At 35.4% G+C, this 17,512-nt stretch overlaps 2 protein-coding genes across 2 annotated transcripts in view; both read left to right on the forward strand.

The window, feature by feature from the left end:
- Window positions 1-17,512, forward strand: part of LOC136847456 (histone-lysine N-methyltransferase SUV39H1-like) — a 933,410-nt gene that overhangs the window by 228,253 nt on the left and 687,645 nt on the right. The window lies entirely within an intron of this gene.
- LOC136847454 (zinc finger BED domain-containing protein 4-like) lies at window positions 3,325-6,906 on the forward strand. Its single transcript, XM_067119157.1, has 2 exons — window positions 3,325-4,715; window positions 5,671-6,906. Exons 1-2 carry the CDS (start codon window positions 4,570-4,572, stop codon window positions 6,521-6,523), a joined length of 999 nt encoding a protein of 332 aa, XP_066975258.1. The 5' UTR covers window positions 3,325-4,569; the 3' UTR covers window positions 6,524-6,906.

Here is a 17,512-nt window from a genome sequence, read left to right on the forward strand (position 1 = left end):
GTGAGGAAAGCATCATCTCGAAGTCATTCAAATGGAGTATGGTCGTCCGAAACCTCCTTCACTTTAGAAATGTAGTCAGTCTCGATAAGAGCAACACCGCCATTTCCATTGTCTGGTTCAGCAATCACTGGATTTTATCTCTAGTGAAGATTCCCTTCTGCGTCATTAATCTTCTGTGGATACACTGTATGCAAAACTGTCTTTGTTGCTATAACACGAATAAAATGCCAAACGATTCTGGTGCCTACAGGAGTCTCACTGAAACTGACCCGTACCATTCTCCAAGGGGTTGTGCGGAGGACATGTCCAAGCCATCTCCAGCTCCCTTTCATCATTATCTCGTCTACTTATGGCACTTCCGTAATTTGCTTTATAGCATAATTTCTGAATCTGTCCTAATCCTAATAGAAGTGTTTCCTAATATTCTTCATAAATATTGACTCTCACATCAACTAAATTTTTAGATATAGTTTTGTTGCCATGCTATGATCTGTGTCCGCATAGCAATGCAGATTGTGCCAGACTTATATATAACTGTGCTTTTTTATTCCGTTTCAATCTGTTTGATTCCCAATTCTTAATCAGCTTGCCCAGTGTTATATATGCCTTTTTTGTTCCCACCTAAATTCCAACTCAAGAGAACCTCCACTGGACATCATAGTTCTTAAGATTCTGAATGGTTCAGCCTCATTAGTCCTTTCTCCTTTTAATGTTTTTTCGCCCCTTTTTGCATGCTCTGTCCTCATTACTTTTGTATCTGTTATATTTATTTTGATTCCCATCTCTCCAGATATATGATGTAGTCTATTTGGTAAGCTTTGCAAATTTCGTGGTGTGTTGCTGATTAAAACTATATGTGCATATTCTGAGACTATCAAGTTTTAATCGTTATTTCAGTCTAAACCTCTTCATCTTTCGACAACTTTTTCTTCTTTGTAAAATCAGTGAGAGGTGCAAACAGCAAAGGTGAAATAACATTCCCTTGTAGCAACCCCTGGTTTACTGCAGATTCGCTTGACAAGACCCCATCAATTAGCTTTGCATCTTTCAAGTAAAATGTCATAGTGACCCTAGACCTTTCAGAATACTGGTCTGTGGACTGGCAAATATCTTCCCACAATCAACGAAAACCATCACAAGGGGATTTTTAAATTCCATGTGCCGCTACACAGTATGTTTTAACTCAACTGTTTGGCCTCTACAACTCCTGCCTTTTCTAAAACCAGCTTGTTCATCTCTAAACTTTTTTTTTTTAGCAATTTCTCTCTAGTCTACTAAGAATGCACGTACTAAATATTACCATTACTACTAGAGTAAGGGCAGTGCCTCTTTAGTTACCTCATTCAGTAAGCTCGCCTTTCTTTTGCACCTTAGCTTACATTATATATATATATATATATATATATATATATATATATATATATATATATATATATATATATATATATATATATATATATATATATATATATATATATACATATATATATATACACACATATATATATATATATATATATATATATATATATATATATATATATATACACACACACACACACACACATACATATTTACGTACTCTATAGACGTGGTAATGGCAGTTGAGGTACAGTAAGAGCTTTAAGGCTAGGACCTAATTCGATGAGATCTATGAGACGTTAATGTGGAGATTTGTTGAAGGAAAAGCGCTGAAAAGACAAGTGACGGGATGTGGTATCACTGCCTTGATGAAGATAAAGTTGATAGTGATGAATAGAGTACGTCGCATCCTGGTATAGTGAGCACTGTCCAGATAACAGGATAGGTTTTTATATCATTACGAAGCAGTTTGACATATGTCTGTTTACAAGGAATTTCTGCGTCGAAAACACTCCTGATCTGAAACACCGAAGAAATACTAAGCAGCTGAAAACGATGCTCTTTTTCTTAGAAGAATGAAAGCCTGAAAAAAAGTTAAGTATGCCTTAGTTTAACCAGACCACTGAGCTGATTAACAGCTCTCCTAGAGAGGGCTGGTCCGAAGGATTAGACTTATTTTACGTGGCTAAGAACTAGTTGGTTACCTAGCAACGGGACCTACAGCTTATTGTGGAATCCGAACCACATTATACCAAGAAATGAATTTCTATCACCAGAAATCAATTCCTCTAATTCTTCATTGGCCAGCCAGAGACTCGAACACGGGCCCAGCAGAGTGCTAGCCGAGAACTATACCTACCCGTCCAACAAGGAACTATGAAAGCCTGAAAATGAAAGCATGGGCAGTACATATTGTAATAAATTATGGAGTGCCACTCAGGTCATTCGAAAGGTAGAGCGATTAAATTAAGTATACCTTAGTTTAAACCAGACTACTGAGCTGATTAACAGCTCTCTAAGGACTGGCCCGAAGGATTAGACTTATTTGTAGAGCGGTATCTTGAAGTCGTGGATGACTGAAAACCACCAGAAAAATCAACCGGTGTAATCCATCCTCCGACCGAAGAAACGTAATATACAGGTAAAAGAAAGGTAAAATACAGACACACCACTTGAACTCCTCTTTTTTTAATAGCAAAAACACAGATGGAAGTCCAGAGTCGAAAATCGGTGCGAGTAGCGACTGTAAGCAGAGGCAGGTCACATTTAAAAAAATCAAAAGATCTCGTCCTCCTACAGCACGTATCGAGGTTGCAAATAAGCGAGTGGTAGATGCAAGATAAATCTTGTACCCATCACAAAATAAAGCAAGTGCAGCTACAACACTAAACGCCTCGACCTCCAACAGTTATTTGGACGTTTGCGAACGATTTTACCAGCAGAGGCTTTCTAGAATACGACTACAGAGTGCCGTCTTTGCAGTCCATCACTGTTGAAGCTCCAAGCCTTACTGCTCATCATATATATATTAGGGCTGTACCGATACTATCGGTATCGGTATCGGTATCAGGAGTATCGGCCATTTTGGAGAGTATCGGTATCGGTATCGGTATCGGGAAAATAATTCCGGTATCGGCCGATACTTTAAAAAAAAGGCTTATCTACATGGCGCATATTGTAAAGAAATTGGGTTTACATAATTATCAAATATAGCGAAAACAAATCAATTTATGCCGAATGAAAAATAATGTGAAACATGATTATATTCATACACAACAGTAGTGCAATACAGAATTGCTAACATGGTAGTAGATACAGTACGAACATTGAGCGCTAAGACCGTACAGGTCGGGTACACGTCCCTATGACACACTGTCGTGTGACTCGTGTTGACTGAATGACCGTGTTCAGTTCCTGTCCACTGTCGCCGTACTATGTTGAAGGTTTGTAACCAGTGACCTCAGTGGAAGCGTGCATCATGACTCAGTTGTGAGATGACTGCCGCCGTCAAGGTCGATTGTGTGCAACTGCTCAACTGCTTCACCGGGCATCTTCCCCAAACCACTTTCACAGATACTTTTACCTATTTAATTAGATCAAGATGTCAAAAGCTACTAGTGCTTCTTCTGCTCGTTGTGACGGTAGTATTGTTTGGAAGTTTTATACAATTGACTCTTCTGATTCCAGTAAAGCTATTTGTAAACAATGTGGAGTCAGTGTCTCGCGTGGAGGTAAATCTGCGAAAAGTTTCACCACGTCAAACTTAAAGAAGCACCTCCAATCTAAACACAACGACGATCTTTTAAGTCAGGAGAGAGAGAGAGCACAACAGTTAGAGCATGTTGAACTGAAGCGTCATGCACCGATGAGTTCTTTCGTTAATTTTGCAAAGAAACAAAAAGTGAAACTTCAAGTGGACCCTCTACATCCCAGCAATCAACTAGTGAGAAGCAACTTACATTAGGAGAGACGTACGAGCTGAAAAATTGTGGGATATAAACAGTTCTAAAGCAAAAGCTGTTCATCATAAAATAGCAGAAATGATAGCCCTCGACTGTCAACCCTTTTCCATCGCTGAAGATTTGGGGTTTACCAGATTAATGAAGCACTGTGCTCCTAACTATGAAATACCTAGTAGGAAGTTTTTTTCTGTGAACATAATTCCAAGCATTTATACATCACTTGTGGAAAAAGTTACGGCAGTCACAGATCAAGCAGAAAATATAAGTCTTACAACAGACGTATGGACTAATAATTCAAATTATTCATTCATCAGTTTAACTGGCCATTGTTTGGATAACAATTTTGAACAAACTCAAGTAATCTTACGAGTAAAACCATTTCCTGGAAGTCACACTGCTGCAAATATTGCTGAAGCTATTCAAGATTCAATTGATGATTTTAAAATACCAAAATATAAAATTCATGTCATCGTAAGGGATAATGGTGCGAATGTTGTCAGAGGAGTCAACGAATCAGGTTATTCTAGTCTCTCATGTTTTTGCACACAATTCAGCTGATAATTCATGATGCCATTTTTGAGCAAGGAATCATTAAAAATATCATAACAAATTGTAAAAGGATTGTAGGGCATTTTAGCCACTCACAACTAGCTTACAGAAGATTAGAAGAGCTGCAAAAACAAAATGACCTTCCCAGCATAAATTAATTCAAGATGTTCCGACACGCTGGAATAGCAAGTACTTCATGCTCGAAAGAATGTTTGAGCAGAAGTTTGCCGTCTCCAGTTACTGCACTGAAACGGCTGATTTGCCTGTATTTGATGCCAATAAATGGTCACTCATTGGAAAGCTGTGCAAGCTCTTGAAAGTTTTCCACACTACAACAGTAAGGTAAGATTGAATAAAATTAGTTAATCATTGAATACTTCAATTTATTTTACAAAATATTTTGTCATATTTCATTTTGTCATGCGTAATATCTTTATTTATTAGTGAAAGGATGCTAACATTTTTTTTCCACATAAACAAACCAGAAAGAGAAAGAGAAGCACAGAGAGAGAGAGAGAGAGAGAGAGAGAGAGAGAGAGAGAGAGAGAGAGAGAGAGAGAGAGAGAGAGAGAGAGAGAGAGTAGGCTAGTTGAATATTTTATAAACATGCTAAACAATTTTTTTTCCGAAGGAAAAGTTTACACACACACACACACACACACACACTACTATATTCTTTAAACATGCTAATCAACTTTATTAATATTTTTCCCTGAAACAATGCTTGGAAACCAGAGAGAGAGAGAGAGAGAGACAGACAGACAGACAGACAGAAAGTGCTAGACGATAGAGAGAGAGAGAGAGAGAGAGAGAGAGAGAGAGAGAGAGAGAGAGAGAGAGAGAGAGAGAGTGAGTAGTTGAGTTTTTAAATATTGAAAAAAAAAAAAAAAAAAAAAACTATTATTATTCCGAAGCAAATAATCCACACACACACACACACACACACACACACACACACACACACATTGACTGAGAGAGAGAGATAATTGTTGAATAACAACACTGTTCAGCTTGATTAATAATTTTTTTTTTCTCGAATCAAAATATGCAAAACAGAAACGCACACACACATACACACACAACATTCCAAATGTGTTGTAAAATTTACCATCTTTCATTCCCTATATAAAAGTAGAATCATTGCAATTAATTTTAAAACAAACCCCAGCTATATGTCTTATTTTAAATAGAATAAATCACATTTTGAATATTGTACAACTTTACTTGCATTTTTCTCCATTTTATTTTTTGTGTTTACGCTGCTTTGTTACTAACCGCCGCATTTTTCCCCACACAGATTGAGTAGTAGAAACTCAAACTCATCTGACATAATCCCGCAGATCAAGTTCCTCAAACTTTTTATCAGGCAGGCAGCCAACTCGGAAGCATTTAGTGGACTAGACAGCACATTAGCAGCTCTCCAAACCTCCATGGACAAAAGGTTCACCCAGTACCTTGACAGTGATGCCCTCATTTTATCAACATTTTTAGATCCCCGTTACCAGGATTCTCTGTTTGACAAATCTCTTGGGAGTTCCACTAGCATTGCAAATATACAGAGGAAAATCGTGGAGGAGGTAAAAAATCGGAAAGAAATGATTGCTAATGAAACTGAAAGTGTGCGAGGTAATTTGAGCTCCAGTGAAAGTGAGGTCAATGAAAGTTATGAAACAACACAGAAGGGCTCATCATCTAGTAGTACATTAGAATCATTTGATTTCGATTCGTGTTTTAATATGATGATTGCTGAAGCAACAGCTGAAAGTGAGAGCAAAACCCAACTTACATCAGAAGCAGGAGAAAATGCCAAGGAGAAGGAACATAGTGGTAGTGGGAATACCATGAAAAGACGGTCATCTTCAACAGCACTCTCAATTGAGAAAGAGGTAGCTACTTATCTGTCGTTTAACCTATGCCCAAAAAATGAAAACCCGACTGATTGGTGGAAAATAAACAAGAACTCCCTCCCCCATCTAAGTGCCATAGCTAACAAATTTCTCAGTGCCCCTCCCTCTTCAATTGAAAGTGAGCGCGTGTTTAGTATAGGCGGTAATGTTTACACTCCCCATAGGAATTCTTTAAAACCAGAAGTAGGAGAAAAACTAATGTTCATCAATTATAATTTGAGAATCATGAATTTTACATACTAATTTAATTAATCTAACTTCTTTATCTAACTTCTTTATTGAAAGAAAAGTTATTTTGCTTCTTAAGAAGTTGAAATCTTATTAATACTTAATACTCAAATTTCAGAAATTATCAAAACATTAAGATGAAATTGTGTTTGTTAATTTTGTTTATCACATCACATGTTCATATTTCATAGATAAGTTGACTGCAGTCACTGTATATTTGAAAAATTGAAATATTGAGTTTAGTAAAATTAATAGAACAAAATTAATGTTATTGCCTTAAACTAATCAAACTTGCTAATCCTGTTAATTAAAACATTGTTACATTAATGTCAGTTACAAAGGAAAGGAATTTTGTTTGTGGAGTCATTGATTGGAATATATAATTAATCACAATTTAACATGGAATTTTCAATATCCTTCTATACTGCTAGTGTTACATGTGTTACAAATTGTCATCTGTTTAATGCTTTAATTTCTAAGAAGAATTTGGTTAAATTAGTTTGTCCATTAAGTTCAAAATTATAAGTTTAATTAACTATATTGTCTATTTCAAATTTGCTTAATTCAGTGGCATGAAGTATAAAAATAATAAATTTTAGTTTGATAAGTTTACATTATATTTATGATATTTAACCATCACAATGTGCATCACGATATCAATGGTATCTTAACTAATATCTTAAATTCTTAACTTTAAGAAATGAGTTTCACTGAAAAATGAAAACTTATGGCCAAAATATTAGATTATTGTTTAAATATAATGTTAAGTTTTATTGTCCATAGAATTGATACTAACTTGAGTTTTCAAAATAATTTCTCAACTATTTTAAGTGAAAATTTATAAGTATCGGTATCGGTAAGTATCGGTATCGGTATCGGCCAGAAACAAGGTATCGGTATCGGTATCGGTATCGGTCGAAAAAGTGGTATCGGTACAGCCCTAATATATATATTAAGAACATTTGGTGAGCCACGGGCGTTTAGGTGTCCTCTGCATGATAGATTAAAAGTACTAAATGCGTCATTTAACTTGAACCTACTCATCTCTCTGTCTATCTTTTCTTTATGGCTGTTCCACCGAGGTTCATAAAATGTTATAGGAAAAAATAGTTTGAATTCCACAGCCCTTACATAGGTCAGTACCGTTGAAAACAAGGAACGGAAGGGACAAGTTGGTCTTAAGGTGGAGTAAACAAGGTAGGGCAAGGTATAAAACTGAAATAGGAAAAATATATGACTGCAATGATTTTGCTCTGCTGGATGCCTTAAATCTTTAAATTGCAATGATTTTGCTGTGCTGGATGAGATAAATCTTTGAATTGCAATGATTTTGCTGTGCTGGATGCCATAAATCTTTGAATTGCAATGATTTTGTTATGCTGGATGCCATAAATCTTTGAATTGCAATGATTTTGCTGTGCTGGATGCCATAAATCTTTGAATTGCAATGATTTTGTTGTGCTGGAGGCCATAAATCTTTGAATTGCAATGATTTTGCTGTTCTGGATGCCATGAGTCTTTGAATTGCAATGATTTTGCTGTGCTGGATGCCATAAATGTTTGAATTGCAATGATTTCGCTGTGCTGGATGCCATAAATCTTTTAATTGCAATGACTTTCCTGTGCTGGATGCCATAAGTCTTTGAACTGCAATGAATTGCTGTGCTGGATACCATAAATCTTTGAATTGCAATGAATTGCTGTGCTGTATGCCATAAATCCTTGAGTTGCAATGATTTTGCTGTGCTGGATGCCATATATCTTTGAATTGCAATGATTTTGCTATACTGGATGCCATAAATCATTGAATTGCAATGATTGTGCTGTGCTCGATGTCATAAATCTATGAACTGCAATGATTTTGCTGTGCCGGATGCCATAAATCTTTGAAGTGCAATGAATTGCTATGCTGGATGCCATAAATCTAGGAATTGCAATAATTTTGCTGTGCTGGATGCCATAAATCTTTGAATTGCAATGAATTGCTGTGCTGGATGCCATAAATCTTTAAATTGCAATGAATTGCTGTGCTGTATGCCATAAATCTTTGAATTGCAATCATTTTGCTGTGCTGAATGCCATAAATCTTTGAATTGCAATGATTTTGCTGTGCTGGATGCTATAAATTTTTTAATTGCAATGAATTGCTGTGCTGGATGCCATAAATCTTTGAATTGCAATGATTTTGCTGTGCTAGATGACATAAATCTTTGAATTGCAATGAATTGCTATGCTGAATGCCATAAATCTTTGAATAGCAATGAACTGCTGTGCTGGATACCATAAATCCTTGAATTACAATGATTTTGCTCTGCTGGACGCCATAAATCTTTGAATTGCAATGAACTGGTGTGATGGATACCATTAATTTTAGAATTCCAATGAATTGCTGTGCTGGATGCCATAAATCTTTGAATTGCCATGAATTCCTGTGCTGGATGCCATAAATCTTTGAATTGCAATGAATTGGTGTCCTGGATGCCATAAATCTTAATTGCAGTGATTTTGCTGTGCTGGATGCCATAAATTTTTGAATTGCAATGAATTGCTGTGCTGGATGCCATAAAACTTTGAATTGCAGTGATTTTGCTGTGCTGGATGCCATAAGTCTTTGAATTGCAATAAATTGGTGTGCTGGAGGCCATAAATCTTTGAATTGCAATGATTTTGCTCTGCTGGATGCCATAAATCTTTGAATTGCAATGATTTTGCTGTGCTGTATGCCATAAATCTTTGAATTGCAATGAATTGCTGTGCTGGATGCCATAAATCCTTGAATTGCAATGATTTTGCTGTGCTGAAGGCCATAAATCTTTGAATTGCAATGATTTTGCTGTGCTCGATGAAAATAAATCTTTGAATTGCAATGAATTGGTGTGCTGGATGCCATAAATCTTTGAATTGTAATGGATTACTGTGCTGGATGCCATAAAACTTTGAATTGCAATTAATTGCTGTGCTTGATGCCATAAAACTTTGAATTTCAATGAACTGCTGTGCTGGATGCCATAAATCTTTGAATGGCATGGTGCCTTGATTTTATGGGGAATTGCTGTGCTGGATGCATAAATTTTGAATTGCAACATCTTTGAATTGCAATGATTTTGCTGTGCTGGATGACATAAATCTTTGAATGCCATAAATCTTTGAATGCTGATGCCATAAATCTTTTGAATTGCAATGAATTGCTGTGCTGATGCCATAAAGCTTTGAATGCCATAATGCCATAAATCTTTGAATTGCAATGAATTGCTGTGGTGGATGCCATAAATCTTTGAATTGTAATGAATTGCTGTGCTGGATGCCATAAATCTTTGAATTGCAATGATTTTGCTGTGCTGGATGCCATAAATCTTTGAATTCCAATGAACTGCAATGATTTTTGCTGTGGATGCCATAAATCTTTGAATTGCAATGAATTGCTGTGCTGATGCCATAAATCTATGCTGGATGCTATAAATCTTTGAATTTTGAATTGCAATGAATTGCAATGATTTTGCTGTGCTGGATACCATAAAATCTTTGAATTGCATAAATCTTTGAATTGCAATGTGCTGCTGGATGCCATAAATCTTAGAATTGCAATGATTTGCATGCAATCATTTTGCTGTTCTGCTTTGAATTGCAATGCCATCATTTTGCTGTCTGGAAAACTTTGAATTTGAAGTGCAATGATTTTGCTGTGCTGGATGCTATAAATCTTTGAATTGCAATGATTTTGCTATGCTGGATGCCATAAATCTTTGAATTGCAATGATTGCTTGCTTGCCATGCTTTGAATGCAATATAAATCTTTGAATTGGAAATGAATTGCTTTTAATTGCTACGATTTTGCTGTGCATCCAGATAAATCTTTGATGCCATAAATCTTTGAATTACAATGAATTGCTGTGCTGGATGCCATAAATCTTTGAATTGTAATGAATTACTGTGCTGGATGCCATAAATCTTTGAATTGCAATGAATTGCTGTGCTGGATACCATAAATCTTAGAATTGCAATGATTTTGCTGTGCTCGATGAAAATAAATCTTTGAATTTGAAAATGAATTGCTTTGAATTGCAATGATTTTGCTGTGCTCGATGAAAATAAATTTGAGGCCATACATCTTTGAATTGCAATGATTTTGCTGTGCTGAATAACATAAATCTTTGAATTACAATGAATTGGTGTGCTGGATGCCATAATTATTTTAATTGCAATAATTTTGCTGTTCTGGCTTCCATAAATCTTAGAATTGCAATGAATTGCTGTGCTGGATGCCATAAAACGTTGAATTGCAATCATTTTGCTGTTCTGGATTCCATAAATCTTTGAATTGTAATGAATTGCTGTGCTGGATGCCATAAAACCTTGAATAGCAATCATTGTGCTTGTCTGGATTCCATTAATCTTTGAATTGCAATGATTTGCTGTGCTGGATGCCATAAAACTTTGAATTGCAATCATTTTGCTGTTCTGGATTCCATAAATCTTTGAATTGCAATGAATTGCTGTGCTGGATGCCATAAAACTTTGAATTGCAATCATTTTGCTGTTCTGGATTCCATAAATCTTTGAATTGCAATGAATTGCTGTGCTGGATGCCATAAAACTTTGGCAATGATTTTGCTGTGCTGGACGCCATAAATCTTTTAATTGAAATGAATTGCTGTGCTGGATGCCATAAATCTTTGAATTGCAATGATTTTGCTCTGCTAGATGCCATAAATCTTTGAATTGCCATGAATTCCTGTGCTGGATCCATACATCTTTGAATTGCAATGATTTTGCTGTGCTGGATGACATAAATCTTTGAATTGCAATGAACTGGTGTGCTGGATACCATTAATCTTAGAATTCCAATGAATTGCTGTGCTGGATGGCATACATCTTTGAATTGCAATGATTTTGCTGTGCTAGATGCCATAAATCTTTGAAATGCAATGAATTGCTGTGCTGGATGCCATTAATCTTTGAATTGCAATGAACTGCTGTGCTGGATGCCATAAATCCTTGAATTGCAATGATTTTGCTGTGCTCGATGCCATAAATCTTTGAGTTACAATGAACTGGTGTGCTGGATACCATTAATCTTAGAATTCCAATGAATTGCTGTGCCATAAATCTTGAATTGATGCCATAAATCTTTGAATTGCCATGACTTCCAATGATTTTGCTGTGCTGGATGCCATAAATCTTTTTGAATTGCAATGAATTGCTGTCCTGGATGCCATAAATCTTTAATTGCAGTGATTTTTTGCTGTGAAATGCTGAATGCCATAAAGTTTTGAATTGCAATGAATTAACACACTGTGCTGATGCCAATGATAAAACTTTGAATTGCAATGATTTTGCTGTGCTGATGCCATAAATGAATTTGTATTGCAATGCAAAATTGTTGTGCTGATTTTGCCCATAAATCTTTGAATTGCAATGATTTTGCTGTGCTGGATGCCATAAATCTTTTTGAAATATAATCATTTTTTTATGGCACACCATAAATCTTTCTTTGAATGGCAAATTGCAATGAATTGGTGGTGCTGATGCCATAAAGCCTTTGAATTGCAATGATTTTGCCATAAGTCTTTGTTCTGGATTACATAAATCTTTGAATTGCAATGAATGATGCCATAAAACTTTGCAATGATTTTTGCTGTGCTGGGATGCCATAAATCTTTGAATTGCAATGATTTTGCTGTGCTGATGCCATAAATCTTTGAATTGCGATGAATTACTGTTCTGATGCCATAAATCTTTGAATTGCAATGATTTTGCTGTGCTCGATACCATGCAATGCAAAGAATTGCAATGAATTGCTTTGAAATGCTATAAATGAATGGGCTGTGCTGGATGCCATAAATCTTTGAATTGTAATGAATTACTGTGCTGGATGCCATAAATATTTATAAATTTGGAATTGCAATGAATTGCTATGCTGATGCCATAAATCTTTGAATTGCAATGATTTTGCTGTGCTGATGCCATACATCTGTTTGAATTGCAATGATTTTGCTGTGCTGGATGCCATAAATCATTTTGAATCTTTTGCAATGCATTGCTGTGCTGGATGCCATAAAACTTTTTGAATTGCAATGAATTGCTGATGCCATCTTTGACGCCATATAAACTTTGAATTGCAATGAATTGCTGTGCTGGATGCGATAATGATTTTGCTGTGCTGATTCCATAAATCTTTTGCAATGAATTGCATAAAACTTTGCTGATGCCATAAATCTTTGAATTGCAATGATTTTGCTGTGCTGGATGCCATAAAAATCTTTGAATTGCAATGATTTTTGCTGTGCCATAAATCTGCAATGATGCCATAAATCTTTGAATTGCAATGAATTGAATTGCAATGCAATGATTGCTGTGCTGGATGCCATAAAACTTTGAATTGAATTGCAATGAATTTGCTGTGCTGCAATGATGCCATAAAACTTTTTGAATTGCAATGAATTGCTGTGCGGATGCCATATGCAAATTTTCTTTGCCATAAATCTTTGAATTGCAATGAATTTTTGCTGTGAATTGATTTTGGATCTTTTTGAATTGGAATTATTTTGCAATGATTTTGGGCTGGATGACATAATGCCATAAATCTTTTGCCATAAATCTTTGAATTAATGGATGCTTTGAATAAAACTTTGTCTTGAACTGCAATGATTTTGCTGTGCTGGATGCCATAAATCTTAGAATTGAATTGCCATAAATCTTTGAATTGCAATGATTTTTGCTGTGTAGCATTCAAGAATGCCATAAACTTTGAATTGCAATGATAATTCCATAAATTTTTGAATTGCAATGATTTTGCTGTGCTGGATGCCATAAATCTTTGAATTGCTATAAATGAAATGCTGCTGTGCTGGATGCCATAAATCTTTGAATTGCTATGATTTTTGCTATTGCTGGATGCCATAAAACTTTGAATTGCAATGATTTTTTGCTGGATGCCATAAATCTTTGCTGGATGACATAAATCTTTGAATTGCAATGATGCTTTTGCTTGTGCTGAGATGCCATAAATCTTTGAATTGCAATGATGAATTGAAATCCAATGAATTGCTGTTTGATGCCATAAATAAATCTTTTTGAATTGCAATGATTTTGTTTCTGTGCCAAAATCTTTGAATTGCAATGATTTCTGTGCTGGATGCCATGAAGGCCATAAATCTTTGAATTGCAATGAATTGCTTTGAATTGCAATTGCTATTTTGGATGCCATAAATCTTTGAATTGCAATGATTTTTCTGATGACATAAATCTTTGGGAATAATCAATGGCTGCACACCATAAATTTTGATGCCATAAATTTTGAATTGCAATGAATTGGACATAAATCTTTGAATTTGCTGTGCTGGATGCCATAAATCTTTGAATTGCAAATGAATTTGCTGTGCTGGATGCTATAAATCTTGAATTGCAATGATTTTGCTGTGCTCGATGAAAATAAATCTTTGAATTGCAATGAATTTACTGAGGCCATAAATCTTTTTGAATTGCAATGATTTTGCTGTGCTGGTAATAATGAAACATAAATCTTTGAATTACAATGAATTGGTGTGTGCTGGATGCTATAAATTATTTGAATTGCAATAATTTTGTTCTGGCTTGCCATAAATCTTTGAATTGCAATGAATTGCTGTGCTGGATGCCATAAAACGTTGAATTGCAATCATTTTGCTGTTCTGGATTCCATAAATCTTTGAATTGCTGTCGACGCCATAAAAATGAATTGCTGTGCTGGATGCCATAAAACCTTGAATAGCAATGATTGTGCTTTGAAGATTCCATTAATCTTTGAATTGCAATGAATTGCTGTGCTGGATGCCATAAAACTTTGAATTTACAATCATTTTGCTGTTCTGGATTCCATAAATCTTTGAATTGCAATGAATTGCTGTGCTGGATGCCATAAAACTTTGAATTGCAATGATTTTGCTGTTCTGGATTCCATAAATCTTTGAATTGCAATGAATTGCTGAAATGCTGGATGCCATAAAACTTGGAATTTTGATGATTTTTGCTGTGATGGATGCCATAAATCTTTTAATTGAAATGAATTGCTGTGCTGGATGCCATAAATCTTTGAATTGCAATGATTTTGCTCTGCTAGATGCCATAAATCTTTGAATTGCCATGAATTCCTGTGCTGGATCCATACATCTTTGAATTGCAATGATTTTGCTGTGCTGGATGACATAAATCTTTGAATTGCAATATTTTTGAACTGGTGTGCTGGATAAAATTTAGAATTCCAATCTTTTGAATTGCTGTGCTGGATGGCATACATCTTTGAATTGCAATGATTTTGCTGTGAACTGCAATGATGCCATAAATCTGAATTTTGAAATGCATAAAACTTTGAATTGCTGTGCTGATGCCATTAATCTTTGAATTGCAAATGAACTGCTGTGCTGATGCCATAAAAAATGCCTTGAATTGCAATGATTTTGCTGTGCCATAAACTCGATGATTCCATAAATCTTTAGATTACAATGAACTTGTTCTGGATACCATTAATCTTTGAATTCCAATGAATTGCTGTGCTGGATGCCATAAATCAATGATTTTGAATTGCCATGACTTCAATGATTTTGCTGTGCTGGATGCCATAAATCTTTGAATTGCAATGAATTGGAATTGTGTCCTGGATGCCATAAATCTTAATTGCAGTGATTTTGCTGTGCTGAATGCCATAAAGTTTTGAATTGCAATGAATTGCTGTGCTGGATGCCATAAAACTTTGAATTGCAATGATTTTGCTGTGCTGGATGCCATAAATCTTTGTATTGCAATAAATTGTTGTGCTGGATGCTATAAATCTTTGAATTGCAATGAATGCTGGATGCCATAAATCTTTGAATTTGAAATATCTTTAATCAAATGAATTTTTCCATAAATCTTTGCAAATGATTTTGCACACCATAAATCTTTCAATTGCAAGAGAATTGAGGTGTGCTGATGCCATAAATCTTGAATTGCAATGATTTTGCTGTGCTGGATTTAAATCTTTGAATTGTAGAATGAGGATTGCTGTGCTGGATGCCTTTGAATTGCAAAACTTTGAACTCCAATGATTTTGCTGTGCTGGATGCCATAAATCTTTTGAATTGTAATGATTTTGCTGTGCTGATGCCGGAGGCCATAAATCTTAGCATTCCAATGAATTGCGATGAATTTGTTCTGGATGCCATAAATTTTAAATTGCAATGAATTTTTACTGTGCTTAAATCAATGGTATGCCATAAATCTTTGAATTGCAATGAATGGGTTTGCTGGATGCCATAAACTTTGAATTTAATGAATTACTGTGCAATTGGATGCTATAAATCTTTGAATTGCAATGAAATTGGATTTTTTTGCTATAAATCTTTGAATTGCAATGATTTTGCTGTGCTGGATGCCATACATCTTTGAATTGAAATAAATTTTGCTGTGCTGGATGCCATAAATCTTTGAATTGCAATGCATTGCTGTGCTGGATGCCATAAAACTTTAAATTACAATGACTTTGAATTGCAATGAATTGCTGTGCTCGACATAAAATCTTTGAATTGCAATGAATTTGCTGTGCTGGATGCGATAAATCTTTGAATTGCCATAAAATGAATTGCTCCATGCTGGATGCCATAAATCTTTGAATTGCAATGATTTTGCTGTGCTGGATGCCATACATCTTTGAATTGCAATGAATTTGCTGTGCTGGATGCCATAAATCTTGAATTGCAATGCATTGCTGTGCTTTGAATTGCAATGATGCCCATAAACTTGAATTGCAATGAATTGCTGTGGTGCCGAACGCCATAAAACTTTGCAAATTGCAATGAATTGCTGTGCGGATACCATAAATATTTGAATTATAAATGAATTAAATCTTTGAATGGCAATGATTTTGCTGTGCTGGATGCCATAAATCTTTGAATTGGAATTATTTTGCTGGGCTGGATGACATAAATCCTTGAATTGCTGTAATGGATGCCATAAAACTTTGAACTGCAATGATTTTGCTGTGCTGATGCCATAAATCTTTGAATTGCAGGTGAACTGCTGTGCTGATGCCATTGTCTTTGAATTGCAATGAATTGCTGTGCTGATGCCATAAATCTTTGAATTGCAATGAAATGCTGCGCTGGATGCCATAAATCTTTGAATTGCTATGAGACTGGATGCCATAAAACTTTGAACAATGATTTTTTTGTGCAGGGTGCTATAAATCTTTGAATTGCAATGATTTTGCTGTGCTAGATGACATAAATCTTTGAATTGCAATGAATTGCTGTGCTGGATGCCATAAATCTTTTAATTGCAATGATTTTGCTGTGCTCGATGCCATAAGTCTTTGAATTGCAATGAATTGCTTTGCTGGATGCCATACATCTTTGAATTGCAATGATTTTGCTGTGCTGGATGACATAAATCTTTGAATTACAATGAACGGTGTGCTGGATGCCATAAATCTTTGAATTACAATGAATTGCTGTGCTGGATGCCATAACTTTGAATTTCAAATTTTGCTGTGCTCTGGATGAAAATAAATCTTTGAATTGCAACGGCTTTTAAAAGGCCATACATCTTTAGTGCAAAAATAACATAAATCTTTGAACAATGATTGTGCTGGTTCTTGCAATGGGGGGTGGAGGCGAGTAAATCTTTGAATTGCAAATGAATTGCTGTGCTGGATGCCATAAAACTTTTGCAACATTTTCCTGTCAGGGCGGATTATGTGTAATGTGCTGTGCTGGATATATAAAACCTTGAATAGCATAATTGGCTTGTCACACCCCATTAATCTTTTTGAAGAATGATTTGCTGTGCTGAGGCCCCTAAAACTTTGAATTGCAATCATTGCTGTTCTGTTCCATAAATCTGAATTGCAATGGTGCTGGGGATGCCATAGGCCTCCGATTGCAATCATTTGCTGTTCCTGGAATTGGGCAATGAATTGCTGTGTTGGATGCTATACCATAAAAGCTTTGAATTGCAATTATTTTCTGTGCTGGCATATAAACTTTTAGTGAA

The sequence above is a fragment of the Macrobrachium rosenbergii genome, chromosome 16, assembly GCF_040412425.1.
Source record: "Macrobrachium rosenbergii isolate ZJJX-2024 chromosome 16, ASM4041242v1, whole genome shotgun sequence".
Classification (NCBI taxonomy): Eukaryota; Metazoa; Arthropoda; class Malacostraca; order Decapoda; family Palaemonidae; genus Macrobrachium; species Macrobrachium rosenbergii.